The sequence below is a fragment of the Schistocerca nitens genome, chromosome 9 (assembly GCF_023898315.1).
Source record: "Schistocerca nitens isolate TAMUIC-IGC-003100 chromosome 9, iqSchNite1.1, whole genome shotgun sequence".
Classification (NCBI taxonomy): Eukaryota; Metazoa; Arthropoda; class Insecta; order Orthoptera; family Acrididae; genus Schistocerca; species Schistocerca nitens.
This window is the reverse complement of record NC_064622.1, coordinates 91,168,475-91,195,437: the sequence shown is the minus strand read 5'-3', so window position 1 is coordinate 91,195,437 and position 26,963 is coordinate 91,168,475. Positions and strand designations below refer to the sequence as shown.

Here is a 26,963-nt window from a genome sequence, read left to right as displayed (position 1 = left end):
CTCTACGTAGGTCGGCGTCAACAAAATATTTTCGCATATCGAGGAGAAAGTTGGTGACGGGAATTTCGCGAGAAGATGACGCTGGAACAAGAAAAGCCTTTGTTTTAATGACGTCGGCCCCAAATCCTGTGTTATGTCATTGACACGTCCTCCTCTATTTCTCGATAATACAAGACGTGGTGCTCTTCTTTGAACTCCCTCGATGTATTCCGTTAATTCTGTGTGGTAAGGATCCCACACCGCGCAGTAATACTACAAAACAGTATGGACGAGCATAGTCTAGGCAGTCTCTTTAGTGGATCTGTTGCCTCTACTAAGTGTTCTGCCAATAAATCGGAGTCTTTGGTTCTCCTTCCCCACAACGTTTTCTTTGTGTTCTTTCCAGTTTCAGTTCTTCGAAATTGTAATTCCTAGATATTTACATGAATTTGCGTCCTTTAGATTTGATTAATTTATCGTGTAACAGATTCCTATTACCACTCAAGTGGATGACCTCACACTTTTCATTATTTAGGGTCAATTTCCAGTTTTCATGCCATACAGATATCGTTTGTAAATCGTTTTGCAATTTGTTTTAATGTTCTGATGAGTTTACTATACGATAAACGAGAACATCATCCGTAAACAACCTAAATCGGCTGCTCAAATCGTCTCCTAAATGATTTATATATATATAAGAACAGCATAGGTCGTATAATACTATCTGCGGAACGCCAGAAATCGCTTCTGTTTTACTTGATGACTTCCCGTCAATTACTGCGAACTGTGACCTCTCTGACAGGAAATCACGAATCCAGTCACATAATTGAGACGATATTCCATAAGCAGGTTATTTGATTACGTACGGCATTTGACATGCAGTGTCAAAAGTTTTCTGCAAATCTAGAAATACGCAATCACAAACAATCCTGTTGGTGGAACATCCGCATCTGAGCATTATACCAGAGGTTGAAAATACCGCTTCAGTTGTAAAGTTCTTTTATTGTCATACGACCGGTTTCGGGTTCTAATAAGCCCTCCCAGTTCTGCGCTCGTAGGTACCACACCGCGCCTATTACATGTCCACTGCGACGTTCGGAGACAGCACCAAATTACGACACCTGAAGATGAGCGCATAAGAGCCCGAAACCGGTCGTGTGATAATAAAAGAACTGTACAACTTAAGCGGTATTTTCAACCTCAGGAATACGCAATCAATTTGCGATCCATTGTCAATAGCACTCAACACTTCACGTGAGTAAAGAACTAGCTGTGTTTCATAAGAACGATGTTTTCTAAATCCGTGTTGACTGTGTCTCACCAGACCGTTCTCTTCGAAGTAATTTGTAATTTTGAAACTGGATATATGTTCCGGAATCCTGCTGCATATCGAGGTTAATGAATTGGGCCTGCAATTTAGTGAATTACTCCCATTGCCTTTCTTGAATGTTGGTAGACCTGTGTAAGTTTCCAGTCTGTGGGTACGGATCTCTCGATCTCTCATCGAGCGATCGGTTGTATATGAAAGTTAAGAGTGGACCTATCGCACCAGCATACTCTGAAGGGAACCTAACTGGTATACCGTGTGAACCGGAAGAATTGTTTTTATTAAATAATCTAAGTTGATTTACTAGTCCGAGGATATACAGGGTGTTACAAAAAGGTACGGCCAAACTTTCTGGAAACATTCCTCACACACAAATAAAGAAAAGATGTTATGTGGACATGTGTCCGGAAACGCTTAATTTCCATGTTAGAGCCCATTTTAGTTTTGTCAGTATGTACTGTACTTCCTCGATTCACCACCAGTTGGCCCAATTGAAGGAAGGTATTGTTGACTTCGGTGCTTGTGTTGACATGCGACTCATTGCTCTACAGTACTAGCATCAAGCACATCAGTACGTAGCATCAACAGGTTAGTGTTCATCACGAACGTGGTTTTGGGGTCAGTGCAATGTTTACAAATGCGGAGTTGGCAGATGCCCATTTGATGTATGGATTAACGCGGGGCAATAGCCGTGGCGCGGTACGTTTGTATAGAGACAGATTTCAAGAAGGAAGGTGTCCCGACGGGAAGACGTTCGAAGCAATTGATCGGCGTCTTAGGGAGCACGGAACATTCCAGCCTATGACTCGCGACTGGGGAAGACCTAGAACGACGAGGACACGTGCAATGGACGAGGCAATTCTTCGTGCAGTTGACGATAACCCTAATGTCAGCGTCAGAGAAGTTGCTGCTATACAAGGTAACGTTGACCACGTCACTGTATGGAGAGTGCCACGGGAGAACCAGTTGTTTCCGTACCACGTACAGCGTGTGCAGACACTATCAGCAGCTGATTGGCCTCCACGGGTACACTTCTGCGAATGGTTCATCCAACAATGTGTCAATCCTCATTTCATTGCAAATGTTCTCTTTACGGATGAGGCTTCGTTCCAACGTGATCAAATTATAAATTTTCACAATCGACATGTGTGGGCTGACGAGAATCCGCACGCAATTGTGCAATCAAGTCATCGACACAGATTTTCTGTGAACTTTTGGGCAGGCATTGTTGGTGATGTCTTGATTGGGCCCCATGTTCTTCCACCTACGCTCAGTGGAGCACGTTATCATGATTTCATACGGGATACTCTACCTTTGCTGCTAGAACATGTGCCTTTACAAGTACGACACAACATGTGGTTCATGCACGATGGAGCTCCTGCACATTTCAGTCGAAGTGTTCGTACGCTTCTCAACAACAGATTCAGTGACCGATGGATTGGTAGAGGCGGACCAATTCCATGGCCTCCACGCTTTCGCGACAGTTTCGCTTTTCGTAAAAATTTTTCTATTATTTGGTTTTGTTTTATTATTGTGATTATTATTTGCGTAATAACGCATATACGAAAAGAGCCGCGAAATACATTTTAGTAATGCTGTGCCTTGAATTTCTTTATAATCATTAATTTTCAACAAAACAGAATATATTGGGTTCTTATTGTTCTGTATCTGGCTTTTTATTAAAGGAACATTTTTCGTTACTGTAACTCACGATAAAAGTCAACATATCTTCCCCACTTTATCTTTATTGAAAATGAAAATTACTTTGTTATGAATACTGATGTTACAGTTCACGAAGATTGTTCAACATCAAAATTTTGCAGTGGATTTTTGTTAAGAGCAAAACACCAATAATTACCACGACTAGCACAAGAACATGAGACTATTGTCGGAGAAAAATACGTTTTTACTATAAGGTTTGCCAGACAAGAACTAAGCACAGCAAAATCCCTATTATGTTACGTAGGTAAATTATTCTTTTTGTACTGTTAGCAATATATTATTAGCAGCCCGCCTCAACCTGCAAAACACATCATAAAATCTGCTGCTCTGCTCTGCAAGTCCGGAAGCTGAAAAGGATGATTTTATTTCACTATTACCTTCCCGCTTCTTTGTGGTATGATCGATTTCTTTTAATGCAGCTTGAATACGCCGCGGCAGCGGCTCGTTTGTTCGTAGCGCAGCTCTGCACCACCGATAATATTTAAATAACTCAAAATGTCTCAAAAGGATGGGACAATATTCCAAGCAAACTACTACAAATAATAATGCAAGGTTTCATTAAATAACTCTATTCAAAACATTCAAATATGTCAACTAATACACACCTTTTACAATGAGTACGTAATGGCGTACATCTGTTGACCATGACAAAAGAAGACTACGTTAGCATTTACGGTAACGTCACAGGCTATCTTACTCGTACAACTCCAAGAAGAAGACAGAGAAATTAATGTTCGTTCTGCATTATTTATACTAGTGGTATATTCTTATCTTTGTATGATATTTATCGTCTGTGCGGTTTCAGTACTCGCCGACACAGATATTATCTAAAATAAATAATAAAAAAATACATAATTCCATACAATAACAAAACATGATACACAATATTTTCTCTTTACTACACAATATGTCTTTTGCTAATAGACGTTACAATGCCCCCTGGCAGCAATTGACTAACGTTAAGAATGTTCGGCAATATGCTGCCACTAATGTCCGTTTTGTCATTGTCTATCACCTTGTTTGGAATATTCACTGTTCACTTCTTTGCTCTTTTACATTATAGTTTTAATTACACTCTTTATAGTTTTTGCACACTTTGCGAGGTGACCGTAAACCTAGTCCCAGGGTCATTGCAGTTTTCTGGCTCCCCCATTTGGGCTACGTGCGGTCAGAAAACCTGGGAAAACTGCGCCGGAGCCGTGGTCATCTCGCCTGGTTTGTCTTAACACACGATTTGATTGTTCATCAAAAAAAGGTTGGACTTTATCCAATGTTCACAGATAACAAAGGTTATTTATGTCAAAATGTTAAACTTTTAATCTCCTTGTTAAAAATGTACCTTCTACACTCTTTCACATTTGTGTTTTGTGTCACAATGAAAGTCAATCATTAAACAGTTTTATAGTAATGTAATGGATTGTCTCTACACTTACTCACGACAAATGTTCTACCATGGTATGGCATTGGTGTCCGTTTGGTTCACTAATATGACGAAAATATATCACATATATCATCGAACAAGTAAATGGTTTGAGTTTATACACAGTAAATTAAAGAAAGAAAGAAAAAAAATGTTTGTCACGTAATTTCGTGTCCAATAAATCATTTTCATATTAGTACATTAACAACGTAGTTGGTAATGTTCGGTTGAATGTCAACAATGTCGTACGGAGCGGGCGGCGGGAAGCAATTTTTGCGTAGCGTCGTCTGGAACGCGGCGTGCTAACGTCCGCTGAGGTCGACGACCTACTCGCAGTAACAGCGACGGCGTGCTGAGGTGGCGCCCGAGCAGCCGCGAACCGCGCCGAACCATTCACCAATGTCGGCGTGTGGTAGTGGTTTCTCGCGACCGGCTGGCTGGCGGCACGGCACCCGTCTCTGCTTCTCCGCATGGCTCCCCGTCGTAACGCATGAAACAAATATTCCACAACGGTGTACTGTCTTTAAGGATACAAATTATTAGCTGTGGAAGAAAATGCACTTTGGTTAAAAGCGTTTATTGTTCATTACGCCGTCGCTTCGCTGGTATGCACAGTCTGTTTTGGCGTGATAACGGGTCTCTTGTGACACTGATATTTAGGGTTCGTCACACACACATTGTACTACACACTTTCATTTGTTTTCACGGTCGATTCGCTGCCAGAGCGTCTCTCAACACGCGAAAATGTTTCGGTTCACACACACACTAAATGTTTCCGTTGAGCGATGTTTGTTTGTATCGACTCCGAACGGATCACTAACTACCGTTTTCACTCACAGTGTATTGTTCGTTGAGCACTGCACTATGACAGTTAGTCACTCAACACTTAACTTATACCGACGTATATATTGGTGCAGATACAACAGTCATTTTCTGTCCCTACTACACACAATATTCCGTCCTTTCCTAGATTGTTTATGCACACAGTTTATTTTTAATGCATAACAACTGTTCTTAGCATAATCACTCTCATCTACATTGAGTCCATTGTGTTACCTTCTCATTACACACTTTTAATACTATTACTAGGCATATATGGCTTTTTTTGTGATTATTTAAAGGTGTGTGATTTTTGGTACATAGCTTTCTTTTCCTTTTTCAGTGTAGCTTGCCAGGTTATCACCCATCTAGCAAACAGATTTTACCATGTGCATGTCAGCTTGACTTGGGCATATTGCTCAATAAATACTTCATTTAGTACTAGTATTATTTTTAATGGTCTGTCCTACAGGACTACAGTGCAGTTTCCGCGTAACTTGATTCGCGTACCGCGTAATTAATGTTCAAGGACGTGTACCAAGTACACAGGCTTCAATTGAAGCATTGATACATACAAAGCGTACGTTACACGGAACGGGTTTGTTTTTGATTGAATTCTGCTCCAGTGTCGTTCTCAGATCACATAATTATTTCGTACTACAAAGTCAATTTTTGGCTAGTAGAGACTCTCTCTCAGGGTTCCTTAATTCTAACACAATTACATCTGTTACATAATTATATGAGATTGCATCATTAATTGTACTTACTTACTACAAAATGATTCAAGAAATTAATCATTATTTTGTCAACAAAAAGGTTGTTCATTGCTTGATGAGCATATCGTATTTTAATGACACTAACTGTCTGTCAACAAAGTCTTCCATTCGCATGTTATTGCTCAGTTTACTGATTCTACTTCCTCAAAATTGTAACTATACACAAATTCTTTCTTAAAACTAACATACTTATACTCTAAAACACAATTGAAATCTTCTTACTACTACTATTTACATCAGACATGTCACTGAATAAATAATTTTACTATTCCATTCCAACATCCTTCAAATCTCTTTAGCCACTACTTCCCTCCTCGACCAAGGGATGCAGTAAGATGCGCGACAGTACGTTTTGTGGGGCATCACCTCTATGTGATAGTGGTACCCTTTGACTATTCCTGGTCGGTCGGTAAATACCATGTTATATTCTGATAGCAGCTGCGTCAACTGTTGCTTTTGTATGTTGCTTAAACTTTCCCATTCCTGTACTTTGGTTTGAAATTCATCAACATTTGGTTCAAAATTTCTATCTTCTATATTCGGATAATAGAGATCCGTCACAGGTGAATAATCATTGAGGTGTAGTACCCAGGGGTTCCTACATTTGATATTAATTCGATTGCAACAAGGCACAAGTACCTCCTTCGATTTCATCATAGACAACTCAACCCTCCTACCTTTGTTAACTATGCTTAGTTTTCCCGAGGAGAGGTCGATCACTGCGTCCCTCTCACGGAGAAAATCTACTCCCAGAATGCAGGCCACCTTAACCCTTTAACAATGAGGAACGAGCTCACTATGGCTTCGCCCTCCTTACAAATCTCCACCTGCACCTGGTACTTAACTAATTGGCTCTGTGCACTTATAGCTCCAGACACCTTGCAATTATTAACCGGGAAAGTCGGTATGCTACGTTCCTTCCCCAGCGCTTTAAACAACTCTGTACTCATTACACTCACTGAGGCACCTGTGTCAATGATTATATTCATTGCAACATCATTGATTTTCGCTTCTATTATGGCTTGCACATTTTCGTGGCTATCTTTCTTACATTCATGCGGTTCGATCAGTAGATCTTTCTCCATACTGATACCGTCGTTGTATCGCAGCATATGTATTCCAGGGATATTATTGTCATTCGTGTTGCTCTCACTCCACCCCTCGGCCAGCGATGGAGAGCATATCGAGGCCGATTCTAGTTTGTTGGATGGCTTACTTGCGAGGTACTTGGACGGCTATTGTCCGCGACCTCTACAATGTTTACGTTTTGGTTTGTGGGCCGCCACGACTGCGCAATAGGCGCGTTTTGTAGTGGTGGTCTGTTGTTATCGTACCGGTCATTACCCTGCCGTTCTGGGCTTGGTCGCTGATTCTGATTCCAATTACGATTACCGTCATTGTAATTGCTATGCCACTGACCTCGCGCATTTTTCCAGCGGTTGGTCCCTGGCAGTCAGGAAAAATACCGGTCGTCAAATCGACGCTTTTTATTATGAGACGGCTGACCCGTTTTGATTTGTACCATTATTACAATTTTGCGAATGCTCTTGCCGCTTGTTACCACTCCCACCATTTCCATGGCTCTGAGCACTATGGGACTCAACAGCTGAGGTCATTAGTCCCCTAGAACTTAGAACTAGTTAAACCTAACTAACCTAAGGACATCACAAACATCCATGCCCGAGGCAGGATTCGAACCTGCGACCGTAGCGGTCTTGCGGTTCCAGGCTGCAGCGCCTTTAACCGCACGGCCACTTCGGCCGGCACCATTTCCATGGTTGAGATTTTGTGCACTATTATTTCTGTCATATTTACACCCTGATCCATTATTCCGCGAGTGATCACACGCTGCTTTTGCGTCTTCCTGGATTAAGTCTATTGAATCTAGAACAGACAGGAAATGTTCCATGTCGCTTTCTGGTACGTGTATTAATTTCTCTTTGATATGAAGGGGTAAATGTGATTTTAGGAGTCTTATTATGTCTCTTGGTGAGATAGGCTCGTCCCAGTAACGCGTTTTGTTTATGTACTTCTCGAACTACCGTCTCAGATTCCCAAGACGGGGTGAGTACGGTTCGGGATTGTATACTTCTTTTCTTAGCCGCTCTTGTATACAAGGCGACCAGTATTTCGACAAAAATGCCCTCTCGAACTGTTCGTATGTCATGCAGCTGTCTGCTACTTCCGTGCCGGCCGCGGTGGTCTAGCGGTTCTAGGTGCTCAGTCCGGAACAGCGCGACTGCTACGGTCGCAGGTTCGAATCCTGCCTCGGGCATGGGTGTATGTGATGTCCTTAGGTTAGTTAGGTTTAACTAGTTCTAAGTTCTAGGGGACTAATGACCTCAGACGTTGAGTCCCATAGTGCTCAGAGCCATTTGAACCATTTTTGCTACTTCCGTAGCCCACAATGGTGCATCACCCTGAATGTATGACATTACGTATTGAATTTTCTGTGCTTCATTCCACACACTAGGCAAGATATTTTTAAAGCTTTTTATGAATACTACTGGGTGTACTGACTTCCATTCAGTAGTAAACGTTTGAAAGTGCCTATTTTTTTATCAAACTTTCTTCAATTAATATTTTTGGACTATACTGGTTTGCTCCTGGGACATAGTCTGTGTGCTCCGAACCGAAGCTACAGCTCTTCGCATTATCGCCTAACGATTCACCATTGTTGCGTCGCGTATAAGTTTGTGCGTTGCCAAAAACATTGGCTGTTGGCGACATAGTTTCATGTTCAAGCTGTTTGCTACTTTGTGCTAAACCCTTTTCCAAGTCGGATATCCGTTTGTTAATATTCACTTGCCACTGCGGAATATCCTCACTGAGTATTTGTTTGATGGTTTGCACGTCGTTCTGTACCTGACTATTTACTGCGGTACTGAACGATTCGGAATCTCTATCTGCTATGGCTGCTTGTACCTTAGAATTAATATTTTTGTCGATCTCACTCTCCTTCACTTCTAGCCATGAGTTGAATTCGGTTTCAATTTTATTCGCTTGTTCGTTCCACTTATGCTCTACAAGCTGTGTGGAATCTATTTCTAGCTTTTCTAATCGGTTGGCTAAGACACCTATCTCGTCTACCCTGTTAGTGTTTGCTACTTGCAGGTTGTTGACCTGTACAGTCAACTCCTGCACGGCCTTAGGTATCGACTCATAATTCTGTTTCATACAGGCAATCTCTTTTTTCATATTTTCTAACGATTGCACAAGTTGTTGGTCCCTCTCAGCTTGCTGGGCAAGTAACTTTTCTGCTAACTGGCGATCTCGCTCAGCTTGCTGGTGATCTCGCTCGGCTTGCTGTTGCGCAAATTTTGCCTGGTAATCCAGCACGCGCTCTAATATCGCCTGAAGTGAATACCCACCAGGCAGATTACCACTCTCTGGTTCCTGCTTTTCTGGGGGTGGTGCAATTTCTTTATTTACCTCTCCTTGAGCACTGGTAGGCGGTGGCATCACTTCCTGTGCCTCTGCCCCCACATTTTCGCATGGTATATCCTCAAAGAGAGTACTTGTACTGCTTAATGCACCCGTTTCTACATTTCCTGCACTAACTAATGGCTGTTCCTCAGTATCCATATTGCTCGGACGTTGACTACGCAATTTAACCATATTCATAAATTACCTACTCGAACACAAGATCTGACAGTTTTTTCACTTGCATACAAAATATGTTAATTAATCTACAATACACTGCACACTGAAAATTACTATCTACAATCAACTTTGTCCTGTCATAAACACTAACACCAAACTACACACCACTAGCGATATGAGATCACTTCACTGGAGTTAAGCTTCTACAAACAGGACAACTACACTGTAGTCTTACCTTTAATTTATCTGATCTCGGGGTTCGGCTGCCCCCGGATTATGTAGTCGTTACAGTTTCTCAGTACTATCAGGATCGTTTCCTCCGACTCACTTGCAGTGGTGCGTTTTTTCATTAAAAAATTTTTTGTACATTCATTAATACATGGCATTAATCATGATACACATACATACATTTATCACTAAATACATACATATATATAACAATAGACACTGAAAGAAATTACATAAACATTTATTTTCGTGGCCACTGCAAATCCGGGCCCCGCGTTTTTGGGCGACAGTTTCGCTTTTCGTAAAACTCTTCGTACGATATTTATCGTCTGTGCGGTTTCAGTACTCGCCGACACAGATATTATCTAAAATAAATAATAAAAAATACATAATTCCATACAATAACAAAACATGATACACAATATTTTCTCTTTACTACACAATATGTCTTTTGCTAATAGACGTTACAACGCTCTCCTGACCTCAAACCTCTTGACTTTCATTTATGGGGGCATTTGAAAGCTCTTGTCTACGCAACCCCGGTACCAAATGTAGAGACTCCTCGTGCTCGTATTGTGACGGCTGTGATACAATACGCCATTCTCCAGGGCTGCATCAGCGCATCAGGAATTCCACGCGACGGAGGGTGGATGCATGTATCCTAGCTAACGGAGAATATTGTGAACATTTCCTGTAACAAAGTGTTTGAAGTCACGCTGGTACGTTCTGTTGCTGTGTGTTTCCATTCCATGATTAGTGTGATTTGAAGATAAGTAATAAAATGAGCTCTAACATGAAAAGTAAGCGTTTCCGGACACATGTCCACATAACATATTTTCTTTCATTGTGTGTGAGGAATGTTTCCTGAAATTTTGGCCGTACCTTTTTGTAACACCCTGTATACTTCTATACTTCTACGTTATTCATGTTGGCAGCTGCTCTTGATTCGAATTTTAGAATATTTACTTCGTCTGCTGTGGTGAAGGAATAATGGAAGGCTGCGATTAGTAACTCTGCTTTAGCAGCACCGTCATCGGTAGTATTTCCATTACCACGCGCAGAGAAGGCATTGACTGTGTCTTTGCCGCTAGCTTACTTTGCATGCGAACAGAATCTCTTTGGATTTTCTATCAGGTTTCGTGACAAAGTTTCGTTGTGGAAACTATCATAAACATCTTGCATTGAAGACCGCGCTAAATTTCAGTCTTCTGTAAGAGACCGCCAATCTTAGAGATTTTGCGTTCGTTGAAATTTGGCATGCTTTTCTCGTTGTTCTGCAGCAGTCTTCTGATCCGTTTTGTTACCAAGGAGGATCAGATACGCCCTTTTCTAATTTATTGTATCTAAATCTGTCAACTGCTACCGATACTATTTCTTTAAATTCAAGCCACATCTGGTCTACACATACATTGTTAATTCGGAAAGAGCAGAGAGTTTGGATCTTAGAGGGTCCTGAAATACTTCAGTATGCACTTTTCCACTTGTGCAATGCATTCCAGCCATGTCTTTTTGCCATTTCAGGGCCTCACAATTCACGACCATTCCTTCAATGGAAGGAAATTTGTTGTAGTCGGTCATAAGATGATATGTAAATGTCCTTTTTTCTTTATCGACCGACGGAAGTCTGGCATGGCCCACAACTATTTCTTGAGATTCTTTTGAATCTTCATATGAAAGTGACGTTCCGCCACGCACCGTATGGTGGATTACGGAGTATTTATGTAGATGTAGATGTAGCGTCGAAGTCGATCACGATCTAGCCGAACTTGGCGCTGTTCTCATGTCTCTGCCTGCCATCTTCTGTATCTACATAAATACCTGCCAACCACCGTACGGCTCTTGGAGGAGTGTACTCTGTACCAATACTAGCCATTTTCTTTCCTTTTCCACTCACAAGCAGAGGTAAAAACGACTCTCTATATGCCTCTGTAGGAGTCCTAATTTCTCGTATCTTACCTTCATGGTCCTTACTCGAAATGTATGATGGTGGTAGTAGAATCGTTCGGCAGTCAGCTTAAATGCCTGCTCTTTTGTCGGTAGTGTCCCTCATCATGAACGACATCATGAGGATCGTATAGATGTATATGTCACGTGAAATTAAAGTCTTTTTTCCCTATTCAGACCATTCACATTATTCTGATCTCCAAGTTTAATATCTGTATTATTGAAACGCTGTCTTGGACCCAGTTGTAGCATAGGTGATACATAAATTCACATTCAGTCTGTTGCATTGTTGTTGACCGTATTTAAAAATTTAAAGTGCTGTTGTAATACACCCATTAAAATGTATAATCATATGTTGTGAGTTTAACACAATAAGACCTATTGTTGCAGCTGGAAACTTGTGTGTTTGTCTTGTGACGGTGTAACTAACGGTGCGCTAATAAACGGTCTTCTTTCTTCCACTGTATGGGAACGATAGCACTTAGCGACTTTCAACAAAGTTTACACATAATTTGAAAACTGTTATTAAACCTTTTCTCGCTAACGCCCCTCGAAAAATGATAAAAGGGGAAAAAATTACCGTGTGCTGTGCATTCGCTGTTGATGCAGATTTCAGCATCAGACATGACCTTTTAACGAGCTTTTAACTTATTACTTCTTTACTACTAACGCTATTTGCAACACAGTTTGCCATTGAATACCCCTGCAAAATTATGTCACTGTGCGACGTGTAGTTCAGGAGATATAACGTCATAAACATTTAAATGTGTGAAAAACTGGCTTTTGCTTAAAATGGAGCGCAAATCACCAAGTTGGTTTTCATTCATTGTTTCATAATGAGAGGCCTCATCGACTTGCAACAAACTTCAATTATAGTTGTCACCTTTCCTAAACATTTTCTCACTTAGATGCCTAAAGGTAAGTATCTAGCACATTTATTCATTTCTGAAGTAATCTGACGTTTGATGCTGCAATACAAACGGGAAGTCGATTCTTTAAAGTATCGGGATTTTATTGGCAATGCATTAAAATACAAATTTTGTACATGTGTGCTTATGACAGACAAAAATTTGTTAGTGAAACAACAAGCTAGGACTGATAAACAAATACGTCTTTTTATGCAGCATTCAGCGGTGGTGACAAATTTCGCGTGTAAATCGCTACTTTAAAATGAAGTGTTCCTTTAGTATATGCCGAATTAATACTTAATTAAATAAACAAGAAATCAAGCAATAATCTTGATATATGATACATGGTTCAGCAGGAAGAGGCGTGGGAAATGTCTAGCTATAGTCATTTCCTATGTTACTACGGAGAATACGATGAGCTGACACATTTACAAAATTAAAAAGGTATAAAAGACGAAATAATTCAATAAATGAAACATGTACACATCTGTGGTTTTCATGGATGGTAGCCAAAGACCTAAGCTCTCACCCAATACCTCGTTTGTCGAGACAGAATGAAGACAACGTGGCTGTAGTGTTAAGATCCGTTAAGCACAGTAAGCAAGCAATATTCCAACAATTACTATTAAATCCATGCGAACCCAAAACTTCAAGTAACTATCTGCAGAAATCTCTTCAGTAAACTTCCTTACATCAATAGATAGGCTACACCACACAATTCTTAAGGCACTCCAACCAATGCAATTAATTTTCACCCCCAAAATATAATTTCCATTTATTAGAAAAACACGTTTTGCATGCTGCACACCAATTTCTTATTTCTCGTATGAAGCCGGACGCGTTTCGTCGCTTTTACAAGGCATTTACATTAAGTTTCCTGAGATATAGATTTTCTTTCGTTTCCACATACAGGTTATACGAGGGGCGTTCAGAAAGTAAGCTCCGATCGGTCGCGAAATGGAAACGACTATGAAAATCCGATAAAGCTTTGCACAGATGTGTTGGGTAGTGTCTCTAGTATAACCCCAGTTAGCATCACGTCGCTCTTCTCATTTCTGAGCTCGCAGTGAGTGCGTAAAGATGTCTAGAAAATAGTGTCTGCCGCCAAGTACGAGGGCCTGGTGAGAAATTTCGCCTGAAGCTATGCAGCTAACATTACATAACTGTCGTGCTGTTTCTTCTTCAAGACAATTCTCAGCCGCATTCTGCAGGGGCAATGAAGATGCTCCTGCATCGTTTTCAAATGGAAATGTGAGATTACCCACAATACAGTCCGCAATTGTCTCCCCCTGAGTTTCATCTCTGGTCACACGAACCGCTGTCTTTGAAGACAACATTTTAACACAGACAACGAGGTGTAGGCCAGTGTGGAGAATTGGCGGAAAGCACTGGCGGCTGCCTTCTATGATGAGGCTATTGAAAAGTTGGTACAACGCTATGACAAAAGTCTAAGTCAGAACGGCGACTACGTAGAGAAGTAGCTGAAAGGTGTAGCTAATTGTTACAAGTAAAACATTTCTGATGTTCACTGTGGTTTCAATTTGGCAATCAATCGGAGCTTACTTTCTGAACAGGCCTCGTAGATTTGAAACAGTTCATGCACATTTTTATATTAAAATGGGAAGGTACTTAGAGATCAGACTCTAACTCACTGTTTTTAAATCAGTGTCTTTTTCTCATGTGCAAAACTAATTAAAAACTTGCAGTTTTTCTTGAGGACAATCTATTTTCGTAATATAGCACTCTAATTGCCATTTTCCGTGTTTAAACTGTCATTTGTTTTCGTAAGTATTGCTAATGCCCGCAAGGTTTTTTTTTCAGCCAGTTTTCGTCGCGAGAGCGAGGTTCTTGATGTAAAAATAATGAATTAATTGCTTATCTGTAAGTACTATTCCCTTTTATAACAAAAACTTCCATGAACTGTTTGAAAGCTGTAACCTATATGTGAAAATGAGAAAAATTGTGTAATGTTTCACGAGAATCGCTGAGAATACTCTGTAAAAGTGGAAACGCATCAGGATGCACAAGCAAAATAAAAACTTAATGTGCGGCATGAAAAAGGTCTTTTTCTTGTAAACTACTACAATGTAATACAGCTGCTGGGAAAATGGACACTTCAAGAAACTTCTTAATTTTCTTTTATGAACTTTACAAACGACTTACATCCCAGCAAGGACTTGCATATAATAACATAGTAAAACCCTTCCAAAATAATACATTAAATAAATTAAAGTTATCCCAAATTAATTCCTATACTACACAGAATCAAACGTTACTTTTACACACAAATAATAATATTGCTGTCTGCTGATCTTGATGCGCCAAAATTATGCCAACTGTTTTCCTCACCTCTGTAGAACAAAAATGTGCCTCTTTATTCTCTGATTACATTGTGACATAAGAAAAAGAAGCAATCAGTCCAGGTCGCAAGTGACCTTCGTATGGTAACCATTTTCATTCATAGATGGCCCATCTTCAGACCAATAATGTTTCCATGGGTGATGCAGGGAGTCGATGTCTGGAGCTGTTGTAAGTGCTAAAGGACACATCTCACCAAGTGTCTTTCTAGTGGCATAGCATCACCAGCATACACTGTCAGCTGCTGTCATAACGCTACCACTGTCGCCCAGGTTTTCTGAACGTTTATGGTCGCCACCCAACTGGTTTGCACTGAGGGGCGGGGGGGGGGGGGGGTGTCTCTTCAAGGTGAAGCAGTGTTCAATGAGGACCATTGGTTGGACACACACTCACCGCCTACTGGACGTGAGCACGAGACTAGTTTCAGTAAACTGTTATAAATACGAAACTACTTTCAGTAAACTGTTATAAATAAATACATTTACTGTCTCCAAGCTGTATGTGACTTGAACTGCCCAGGGTTACCTAAACGAGAATCCAACACCACCACCATAGAGTTGCTTGATTATTGGGTCCATCAATGACGAAGACATTACTACAAAAAATTCAGGTCTCTGAGCCACGCAGTGGGTGAAAGCAAACAAAACTGCCGATCAGGGGCAGTCAGCGGAACTTAGTGCGATGAGAGCATTGGGAGAACACGATCTGGGGATTCCATCATTCGGGAGTCATGTTGGTTCCTTCAGAGATCATTTGGAATCTACGCTGTGGGATTCTGATTCAGAAGTTATTGGAAGAGCTTTCTGAGACCTATTCAACTTCGTTAGGAGGTAATTTGAGAGTCACATTGGTAATTATTTTCGAAGACTGTTCGATGATTCTCATTTCCATTTTTAGTGGGGGTTGTGACTCCGCCTTCTGGAGGCACGTCAGTCTATTTTATGCTAAGTTATCAGACTTTGTGCTGGATCCCTGCGCTCATTCTGATGTCTGTCATCAATTTATAAGGTTCTCATTTCCCAAACCCGTTGGGTGGTCTTTCTTCTGGTCTCATGCTGGAATGTTTAAGCATTCGGTTATGTTCACCTCGTACTCTGACGTCAGCTTACAAATGTAACAAGGCACAGCTGCTGCATTTCATTACTGCAAACAACGTACGCCACGTGAACGTTGCAAATCAACCTGTGGCTGTTACATCAAGGACAATAGCCCTGCATTAATTAGCCAGTGGGTGACATATTTACCTGGAGAGCCATTGGGCAGAAACCGTGTAATGAGAAACTAAATGCCCCAGATCCACTACACATGAAGACGGAAGCTGCTGGCTGTCAATCAGTTGCCATGAAACAACACAAGAGACTCGCTGAGAGGTCGACGTGTGGTTTTAACATAATACCAGCTGCCCACATGTGCAAGTGTCTTCAGTTCCACTATGTGGTGAGACTCAGTGGTAAACCTCGTTATTCATACCCTATTACTGAGTGTGCCTGTGCTTAGTCAAATCGATTCTTTGAACTGGTGATTTTTGAATTATTTTAGCAAATGTAAAATACCCATGCTTTATTGATTTGAATTTAATTCATTTCCACACTATTTGCATGTTATTATTAATTTTTAAAGGTACCGTATTTTTGGCGCCCATTGTTGGTTTTTCAATGCTGCATTTGATCACAGGCGATTTACTGGTTTTTGCAGTGTTTAGCATTAGGACATGTTTTTCTGGTCAAAGTAAACAAATTGATTTGATTCCTTTCCAGAGTGCACACCAGGAGAGACGAAGAAAGAGGACTGCAACTCGTGTTTTTGCAGTGCCGCTGGCATTTGGGGCTGTACCCGCATGGCGTGTCTATCGTGGCAGACAGGTCAGTACTTCCAGATTTCTTGGACAGCTGACATGATTAAGTTATTAAAAGAGGCTGTCTCACACCATCCTTGCCTGGAAAGAGAAAGCTAACGTGAGCCTAAATGTAGATATGACACACATGGTGACTGGTGAGCACTAACAAACCATCACAGGAGATGATATCGTTGACGCGAACTGTGCGCGCAATTCTCACTGGCGGTAGTTGTCAGCTGTCGTTATTTGAATAACAGACAGGCGCAGAACAGCTGCATTTACTTCATAACTGTTTCTCAAAGATGCTTGGACAAGAACCCTCAAGAAACTCGTGAAGGTGTCAGACAGTGTTTAACACACTGAAAATGGATTTTTAATATTATCCTTTTTCCTTGAAAAAATGTTACTGATTTAATATTTCAAAAAGCAAACGCAATGTTGAAGTTATGTCCGGCTTAAACATATGTAAAGGGGAAGGTATCGAACAAAGGTCCCCAAGCTCGGAAACCTCTGTGCTACCAAATTATCACTGTGGACAAGAGCACAACAGATGATCGGAAGTTTTATGTTTCATTTCATAAAGTTCAAAAGAACCTCAAAAAGAAAATAAATAAATAAAATTAAAAGCAAAAAAATCTACATGAACTGTGGATGTACACTCAAAGATTATTGAGCAAAACCCCACGAGAGCTCTATACTCCCATCCTATTCCTTAGCACTGAAAACAGTAATCTTACTTTTAGCCACTTTAGTTACTTTAACCCAGGGGGCCGCACGTATGGCCTCCCCAGTTAGTCTGAAAAATAGGTCCGGGTTCCCGGGATCGATTCCCGGCGGGGTCAGAGATTTATTCAGCCTCGTCATGACTGGGTGTTATGTGATGTCCTTAGGTTAGTTAGATTTACGTAGTTCTAAGTTCTAGAGGACTTATGGCCATAGATGTTACGTCCCATAGTGCTCAGAGCCATTTGAACCATTTGAAAAATAGGTGCTGTCTGTGGCTGTCTCTGTCGCTCAGCCAGATGCCGTCGCCTGTCCTGATTCAGAGAAAACCTCTCAACCTGCAAGATCCGGGCAATCACAAAGGGTGGGATTATTGAGAGTGCCGGCCAGAGTGGACGAGAGGTTCGAGGCGCTACAGTCTGGAACCGCGTGGCCGCTACGGTCGCAGGTTCGAATCCTGCCTCGGGCATGGATGTGTGTGATGTCTTTCGGTTAGTTAGGTTTAAGTAGTTCTAAGTCCTATGGGACTGATGACCTGAGAATTTAAGTCCCATAGTGCTCAGAGCCAATCAATTATTGGGAGTTGGGAGCTCCAACGTTAGGTGCATTATGGGGCCCCTTCGAGTATAGATTTAAGTGTCAGGAAGTCGTTTCTGAAAGTATTTGTATGGAGTGTAGCCATGTATGGAAGTGAAACATGGACGATAACCAGTTTGGACAGGAAGAGAATAGAAGCTTTCGAAATGTGGTGCTACAGAAGAATGCTGAAGATAAGGTGGGTAGATCACGTAACTAATGAGGAGGTATTGAATAGGATTGGGGAGAAGTTTGTGGCACAACTTGACTAGAAGAAGGGATCGGTTGGTAGGACATGTTTTGAGGCATCAAGGGATCACAAATTTAGCATTGGAGGGCAGCGTGGAGGGTAAAAATCGTTGAGGGAGACCAAGAGATCAATACACTAAGCAGATTCAGAAGGATGTAGGTTGCAGTAGGTACTGGGAGATGGAGAGCTGCATCAAACCAGTCTCAGGACTGAAGACCACAAAAACAACAGGGACATGGCTGTCAAGAACGGGAAGAAAGCCGATGTCCACTGCGTGTGCATACCGGGTGGAGACAATCCAGACGTGGAACGGTTCCTTCCGGATGCCATCAAGAGCACAGAGTCCAGCCAACTGCAGGTAGTTCAAATGGTTCAAGTCTCTCTAAGCACTATGCGACTTAACATCTGAGGTCATCAGTCCCCTTGATTTAGAACTACTTAAACCTGACTAACCTAAGGACATAACACACATCCATGCCCGAGGCAGGATTCGAACCTGCGACAATAGCAGCCGCGTGGTTCCGGACTAAAGCGCCTAGAACCGCTTGGCGGACTTAGAAGCAAAGCTGAAGATTTGCAGCATAGTCGACAGGACCGATTGCGGACCTCTGGTACAGAGCCTAGTGAAGGGTCAGAATCAGGCTCAGACGGTTCTGCGACCATGTAGGCTACAGATTCCTCGACTTGCGATATTGGTGGTTGCGCAATATAATGGTTCCTCTGAATAGATCAGGAGTCCATTAACTGCGTGGTCTTTTTTTTTTTTTTTTTTGTTAGAGGATCTCGGGAAAACACAAAATGACACAAAGGATGCACGCCGAATTCAGAAGAACTTAGATACGGGAACCATCGGTATACGAGTTGTAAATCGTCGTAGCTGTGTTTGGAAAGTAATAGAGCTCCTAGCGCTAATAGAAACCACTGATGCTCAGGTCGCTAAAGGCACTGAAAACTGGCTAAAGCTAGATGTAAATTCAGCCAAAGTTTTGCGAAGAACCTAACGGTGTTCCGAAAGCATAGACTAAACACGGTTGTCGGTCGCATGTTTGATTCTTGGCAACCGGAATAAAATAATAATTGGATTCTTTGACCGATCCCAATTCCGATGATACAATGGCTGAAAGGTTCAAAGAAAACTTGAGTTTGATTCCAAACACGTACCCGACTCATACGATTACATTTGGTGGCGACTTTAATTTACCCTCGATATGTTTTCGAAAATACATCTTTAATTCCGGAGGTACGCAGAAAAAATCATCCGAAATTGTGCTAAACGCATTCTCTGAAAATTATTTCGAGCGGTAGAGTTCATGAGCCCACGCGAATAGTGCACGGTTCTGAAAACACACTTGACGTTTTAGCAACAAATAATCTTGAGTTAATGGTTCTGAGCACTATGGGACTCAACTGCTGAGGTCATTAGCCCCTAGAACTTAGAACTAGTTAAACCTAACTAACCTAAGGACATCACACACATCCATGCCCGAGGCAGGATTCGAACCTGCGACCGTAGCGGTCTCGCGGTTCCAGACTGCAGCGCCAGAACCACGCGGCCACTTCGGCCGGCAATCTTGAGTTAATAACGAGCATCAAAACAGATACAGGGATTACTGACCTCAGAGGTGTCGTAGCGAGATTCAATATTATAACCCACAAATCCTCCAAAAATAAACGAAAACTGTATTATTATAGGTGTACACCACATGTGGCTTGAATTCAAAGAAATAGTATCGGCAGCAACTGAGATATTTATACCAAATAAATTAACAAACGGCGGAGCTGATCCTCCTTAGTACACAAAACTGGTCAGAACACTATTGCAGAAACAACGAAAAAAACATGCCAAATTTAATCAGACGCAAAATCCCCAAGATTGGCTACCTTTTACAGAAGCTCGAAACTTAGTGCGGACTTCAACTGGATTTCGGCAGCTCATTTGTATTCTCGTCAATTGACCATGTTGGTAGACATTACTACTGGAGTTTATTAATTTCCAGAAACGGCACTTTGTGTTTGGAATTTGTTGTTTACCGTGCAGGAATCGGCTTTCATGTGCAGTGTAAACATGAACTATGTTGAATATGTTTTATATCCTAACACAAAAGTAAAACTGTAAGGACGGGTCATGAGTCGTGCTTGGGTAGATTAGTCGGTAGAGCACTTTCCCGCGAAAGGCAAAGGTCTCGAATTCGAGATTCGATCCAACACACAGCTTTAATCTGCCAGGAAGTTTCATATCAGCGCATACTCTACTGCAAAGTGAAAATCTCTTTCTGAGGAACGTAAATTACCAGGAAAAGCTAGCCCTAAATGTACTAGGGCTTCCGAGAACCCATCCTTTGATCGAGAAATCAAATAACTGTGACTACAACGAAATATTTAACAAGGATGTACACAGCTAGCATAAGTTTTTGTGTGGATGCAGCGTAAGAATATCTGAATTTCAGCCCGGAAGTAAATTCGCCAACTAAGACATCTGTTAGGGATCTTGTACTTTTGTCTGAAGAAATGGAAAAGCACGAAAACTCCCACTTACACAAAAATGCGAAGCGGACAGTTGCGAAAGCTTAGACATTATTTCGTTGTTGCCCTACACTTTACTTACGTACAAAACAACAAAATTACACAAAACCATCTTTATTTTGTCAGGTAAGTTATGCATTTTATTATTATTATTATTATTATTAATGTTTTTATGGTTATTGGCAGTGGCTGTCGTTGTATCAACTTGTTGAAAAGCTCAATTGTTATACAGCAGATGCTATTAATTTCACACTCTCATATTTATCTGAATCTAAAGATTTGTGAACACCCAGAATGTAAATTCGCGAGTAGCCACTGCACTTTCACTAGTTGCAGATAGTGACTGCCAAAATTCGAGGAATACGAATACGTAGTTGACACCTCGTCGGACGCACAGTAACAAATAGCTTAACGATCAAGTAACGAATAAAGTCGTTTAAGCATCTGATCAAGTTCTCACCATATTTAACTGGCAGGATAAGAAATCTACTTGAAGTACTCGCTTGGTTTGATAAAGAAACAACGTGAATATACTTGTATTGTCATTGTTACACATTACTCAAACTCCATGTAAAATAAAACCTGCACCCTCGTCTTATATCGAGACAACGAAAAACGCTAATGAACCCCAAGTTAATTTGATGGTTGTGATAAGTGTTTCCAAAACGATGTACGAGAAGTCATCATAAATACGTAGCCAACACCACGCTGCACTTTTCACTGTTATACTTCCAACGACAATGGCAAAACTTTTACATTACAGTCAGCCACACTCTGAAACAGTTTGAAAAGCTTTTGAGCTTGTTGCAGGGCAGATTGTGCTGAGTAATAAGTGTTAAGAAGAAACATTCGATACTTTTCGTCGATTACGAGTTAATTAGAATTGAATTTAGCAAATGAGGCTATTGCCTGCGCAGATTCAAGCGGCCTGGCAGAGATGGTGTCGTCGAAGGTGCTCTTTACTTGGTTTCGTACAGATGAACAAGAGAGCGATAAAAAACATTTGACGTTGGGTGGCAATAATGGCCAAATCCGAAACAAAGGCTGAGCAGTCACGTGCATTACCATCTACGCTCTCAGAACGACTGAGACTCTGGCGGGCAGCTTGTATTTGCACGCGCTACAGACTGACTGGCTAACTTTAGTGCTAATCGACTCGGAAACGATGCAACGTATCGAAGTTTTTGTTAACAATCATTACTCAGCACAACCTACCATGCAAGATCCAAGCTGTTTCTGACCACCCTGTGTGTTAACAGTTTGTTGAGTTAATGGTGTATACACTAAAATGCAAATAAAACTTGAAGTGATGCTGGCTGAATCAGTTTGGTTCCAGGAAAAGTAAAACGACCATTTAATCGCTTCTGAAATTCCACTTAGTAATGTGAATAGAAAAGTAGTGTCATGATACAATGGGATACATAAAGGTCTTCGAAGGGAAAAGTGAAGAAAGAGAAAACTAAATATTGGGAAAAAAGATGGTGAAGGACATAGGCAAAAGACTGATTTACCATAACTATATAAATCAATTTTCACTTACAAATACGGAAGATAGAGCTAGGCATCACCATGTCCAAAACATGTGAGTCAAGTCTGACTTTCAATGCTGATGTTCGGTTTGGAAGAGAACCACCGTTTCACCAAAGCTGCAAGTAATTTTGTCAAACTACTTTCAGGATTTGACATTTAACACAGAGATCACTAGCGGATGAGAAAAGCTGGAAACTAACCCGATGTAAAAATTTATACGTCAAAATTTGGGTCTGAGTCGAGGTGGCTCTTTTAAAATATGTGAGAGTCTCTAAGCACGATGATTAAAAGACTTTCATGATATGCTTTCTTGCCAAAGAAGTGAAGAAGTGGTGGAAAGAAAGTATCACACGAAAAGCGCGAAGAGAACAGGCGCTATGATTCATAGTCGGCCTTTCTGCGGAAAGTGAGATATACTTAGAACATGTTATAAATAAAATGGAGGCGAAGCATAAATAAAGTAAAAACCATGAGTACATGATGTGTATAAGGAGACTATTTACACGTTTAAGACCAGATCTGGTGTAACATCGAAGAATAAAATTGTGTTTAAGAAGAAAGGCTATATATGGTTCTGTAGGAAATAACTGAAACAAAAACCTATTGGAGTTATAAATAATATGTTATGCATCATAAAGGGACACTACTTTAAAACGTTTGCAATAAAGATGAGTGGTGTTTATGAAACTGTTCATGTCCAGCATATCGTCGTTGGATGTGAAATGTAGACTGTGAGGAAACCAGAGATGGTGCAACTAGTAGCATTTGAATCATGATGGTATAAAATAATATGAACATAAATTTGACAGTGAATATGCGAAATAAAGAGACAGTTAAAGCAACAGATGACATCAGTAGCATATGGAGAACATTAACAGAAAGGTTGTGACTGATGTGTCCAGCACTTCGAAAAAGTTAATTTTGGTGCAGAATCTAACAGTAGGGAGGAAATATTACTAGAAAAGTAAAGGTTAAAATATATGAAAGACGTTATGGTATTAATAGGCTAATGAGATAGCATATGCCGATGGAAAACAACTCTGATCCACTTTGAAGACTGGTAACAATAAAAATTTTTGGTCACTAATTTTAGAATACGATAAGAAGGCATGTTGTAACTCATGATTCTTAAACAGTCACCATATTGTGTCAGAACTGCTGAATCTACGTTAGGTGACACGGTGGTTAGCACGGTAGAATCATATTCGGAAGGTAAACAATTCTTCTCACTTAAATTTTCAATGACATCCGTATACTGATGAAGGCAAGTAATACTATCCTTTGTTTTGAAAGTAACGCGGTTGATTTTCCTCATTTTCTCTCAGTCCGAATATTGGTCCGACAGTACAAACCACATCATTGAAGGAGCACTAACTGTACTCTTCCTTTGTTTAGATCGCACCTTGAACATAGGCAGTTTTGCATAACCCGCTTTTCTGAATGAATATTATGCACAGAACCATCTGCTAAAACTGTGTGCCATTCTTGGAATCGCACATTGAGCCCTGACTTTCAGAGTGTTACCACATACATTATCCTAGTTTTCTATTTCTTCCTTCGTTTTCACTCTGGCGAGTTCTGTATTCCATCCATCCAACGAGCGTCTACACAGTAAATGCAGTGCAAATGCAACCAATAACGAGGAACCAATGTAGCTTTATTGTTTTACTGCTATCTTGGCTAAGAACTTTTTCTTCTCCTAACAATGCATCTTTGTCCAGCTTCGACAACCAGTGACACAGCCACCAGAGTGAGGCGGTCTGAGGGACAGTGCACTCCCAACACGACGTTCAAGAAGGACTGCAACACATGCTACTGCAACAGCGACGGGACGGGGGCTCTCTGCACCGCCAAGGGCTGTCTGTCGCGCTCCACAAGGGGTGAGTCTCTTTCACTGTACACTATGTGTACACTGTGAAAGTCTCTTGGGAGTCTGATGAGTCTAACGCAAGACTGCCTTCACCAGCATGTTTCCTATTTTGTCTGATGATGAAAGTCTTTTCCAGAATATAATCGTAGACATTCTATTTTTATCCGTTCCTTACAAATTCGTCTTTCTTTTCTTGTTTTCATATCATAGTGTACATACTGCCTTCCAAATTCTACAAATGAGTAAACGTCTCGCGTAGTAGAGGCCACAGCCTCCTGCTCAGATTCCACCTCCCATGATCCGTCAATGTCAATGAAAAAGGCAGTAACCAAAGATTGCACAAGGAGATTCAAGCAACACAACGCTCACCGTCACCTTGTCTGTTGCTAGCCCATCACCAGAAAGTATTCAATAAACTCGAGACGATTTACACTGAAGAGCCAAAGAAAATGGTACATCTGCCTAATATCGTACAGGGCCTTTGGAAGCACGCAGAAGTGCCGCCACATGATGTGGCATGGACTCCAATAACGTCTGAAGTAGTGCTGGAGGGAACTGACACAATGAATCCAGCAGGGCTGTCCATAAATTCGTAAGAGTACGAGGGGGTGGAGATCTCTTCTGAACAGCACGTTGCAAGACATCCCAGACACGCTCTATAATGTTCATGTCTGGTGAGTTTGGTGGCCAGCAGAAGTGTTGAAATTCAGAAGAGTGTTCCTGGAACCACTCTGTACCAATTCTGGACTTGTGGGATGTCAAATTGTCCCGCTGGAATTTCCCAAATCCGTCGGAATGAAAAACGGACATGAATGGATGCAGGTGATCAGACAGGATGCTTACGTGTCACCTGTCAGAGCCGTAGCTAGACGTATCAAGGGTCCCATATCACTCCAACTGTACTCGCCCAACACCTTTAAGAGCCTCCAACAGCATGCACAGTCCCTTGCTGACATGCAGGATCCATAGATTCATGACGTTGTCTCCATACGCTCCATCCGCTAGATACAGTTTGAAACGAGACTCGTCCTACCAGGCAACATGTTTGCAGTCATCAACAGTACAATGTCGGAGTTGACGAGCCCAGGCGAGGCGTAAAGCTTTGTGTCGTACAGTCATCAAGGGTACGCCAGTGGGCCTTCGGCTCCGAAAGCCCATATCGATGATGTTTCGTTGAATGGTTCGCACGTTGACACTTTTTGATGAGCCAGTATTGGAATCTGAAGCAATTTGCAGAAGGGTTGCACTTCTGTCACAAAGAACGATTCTCATCAGTCGTCGTTGGGTCCGTTCTTGCAGGATCTTTTTCCGGCCGCAGCGATGTCGGAGATTTGATGTTTTGCCGGATTCATGATATTCACGGTACAATCGTGCAATGGTCGTACTGGAAAATCCCTACTTCATCGCTACCTCGAAGATGCTTTGTCTGATCTTTCGTGCGCCAACTATAACACCACTTTCAAACTCACTTAAAATATTGATAACCTGCCACTGTAGAAGCAGTAATCGGTCTAACAACTGCGGCAGACACTTGTCTTATATAGCCGTTACCGACCGCAGCGCCGTATTCTGCCTGTTCAAGTATCTCCTTATTTGAATACGGATACCTGAACCAGTTTCTTTGGCGCTTCAGTGTACAATGCTAACTGAGACGTCTGAAAGAAGGATTGCAGGGTACAAGGCTGCTGAGGTGGAAGCACTGAGTCTAATATGAGGACACACAGAATTAATACTTAGTTGTTTATAAAAAAAGGTGAAGCAATCCATCACGAGTAACAGCATAAACACGCTCTGATTTCTAACAGCTGTTTTACAAAGGAATGCCTTTAAAACGTTCCGGCCTCACTAGCCTCACAGCCAAAGGTCAGCAAAACAAATAACCTTTCACCAATGGCAGCAATTTCAATTTCAATTTGGTTACCAAAACCCGTCAAAAGTTGACAGGACTGGAACTTCAACGGCATGAAAATTTAAATTTAAATATCTGATTTTAATTTTTTAACAAGTTAGCCAAAAACATTTAAATACTCCTTCAGGTTTACTGCAATACCAAATACTTACTGGCTATATCTTAGTTAGGGAATTTACAAACGGTCAAAATGGATTACTCAGTTGTTGAGCTTGTCTGGTCACAAACAGCGTTCGTCGCTTAGTTAATTTGGCCACGCGACCGAACGCCATAGGCCGCTCAGCTAGACCACGAAAAGCTTGATCTAAAACACAGGAAACGATACTAGCACAAGGCTCAAGTTCAAAGCTACCACGAAAGCCATGCTTTACTATATAAGACCAGTAACTGATGTCTTGACAATATTACCAAACATATACACTGAACCGCCAAAGAAACTGGTATAGGCATGCGTATTGAAATACAGAGATATGTAAACTGGCAGAATACGGCTGGTGCAGTTGTTTGATCGGTTACTGCTGCTACAGCGGCAGGTTTTAAAGATTTAAGTTAGTTTGAACGTGGTGCTGCAGTCGGCACACGAGCGGTGGGACACAGCATCTCCGAGATAGTGATCAAGTGGGATTTTTTCCCCTTACGACCATTTTACGAGGATACCGTG

General features: G+C 41.3%; 1 protein-coding gene across 1 annotated transcript in view; it reads left to right on the top strand.

Moving 5' to 3' along the window:
* Nucleotides 1–26,963, top strand: part of LOC126203485 (protease inhibitors-like) — a 52,709-nt gene that overhangs the window by 7,490 nt on the left and 18,256 nt on the right. Inside the window, exons 2-3 of the mRNA XM_049937808.1 lie at nucleotides 16,842–16,946; nucleotides 24,245–24,403. Coding sequence (XP_049793765.1) covers nucleotides 16,842–16,946; nucleotides 24,245–24,403 — 264 coding nt within the window. The remainder of the gene's footprint in view (nucleotides 1–16,841; nucleotides 16,947–24,244; nucleotides 24,404–26,963) is intronic.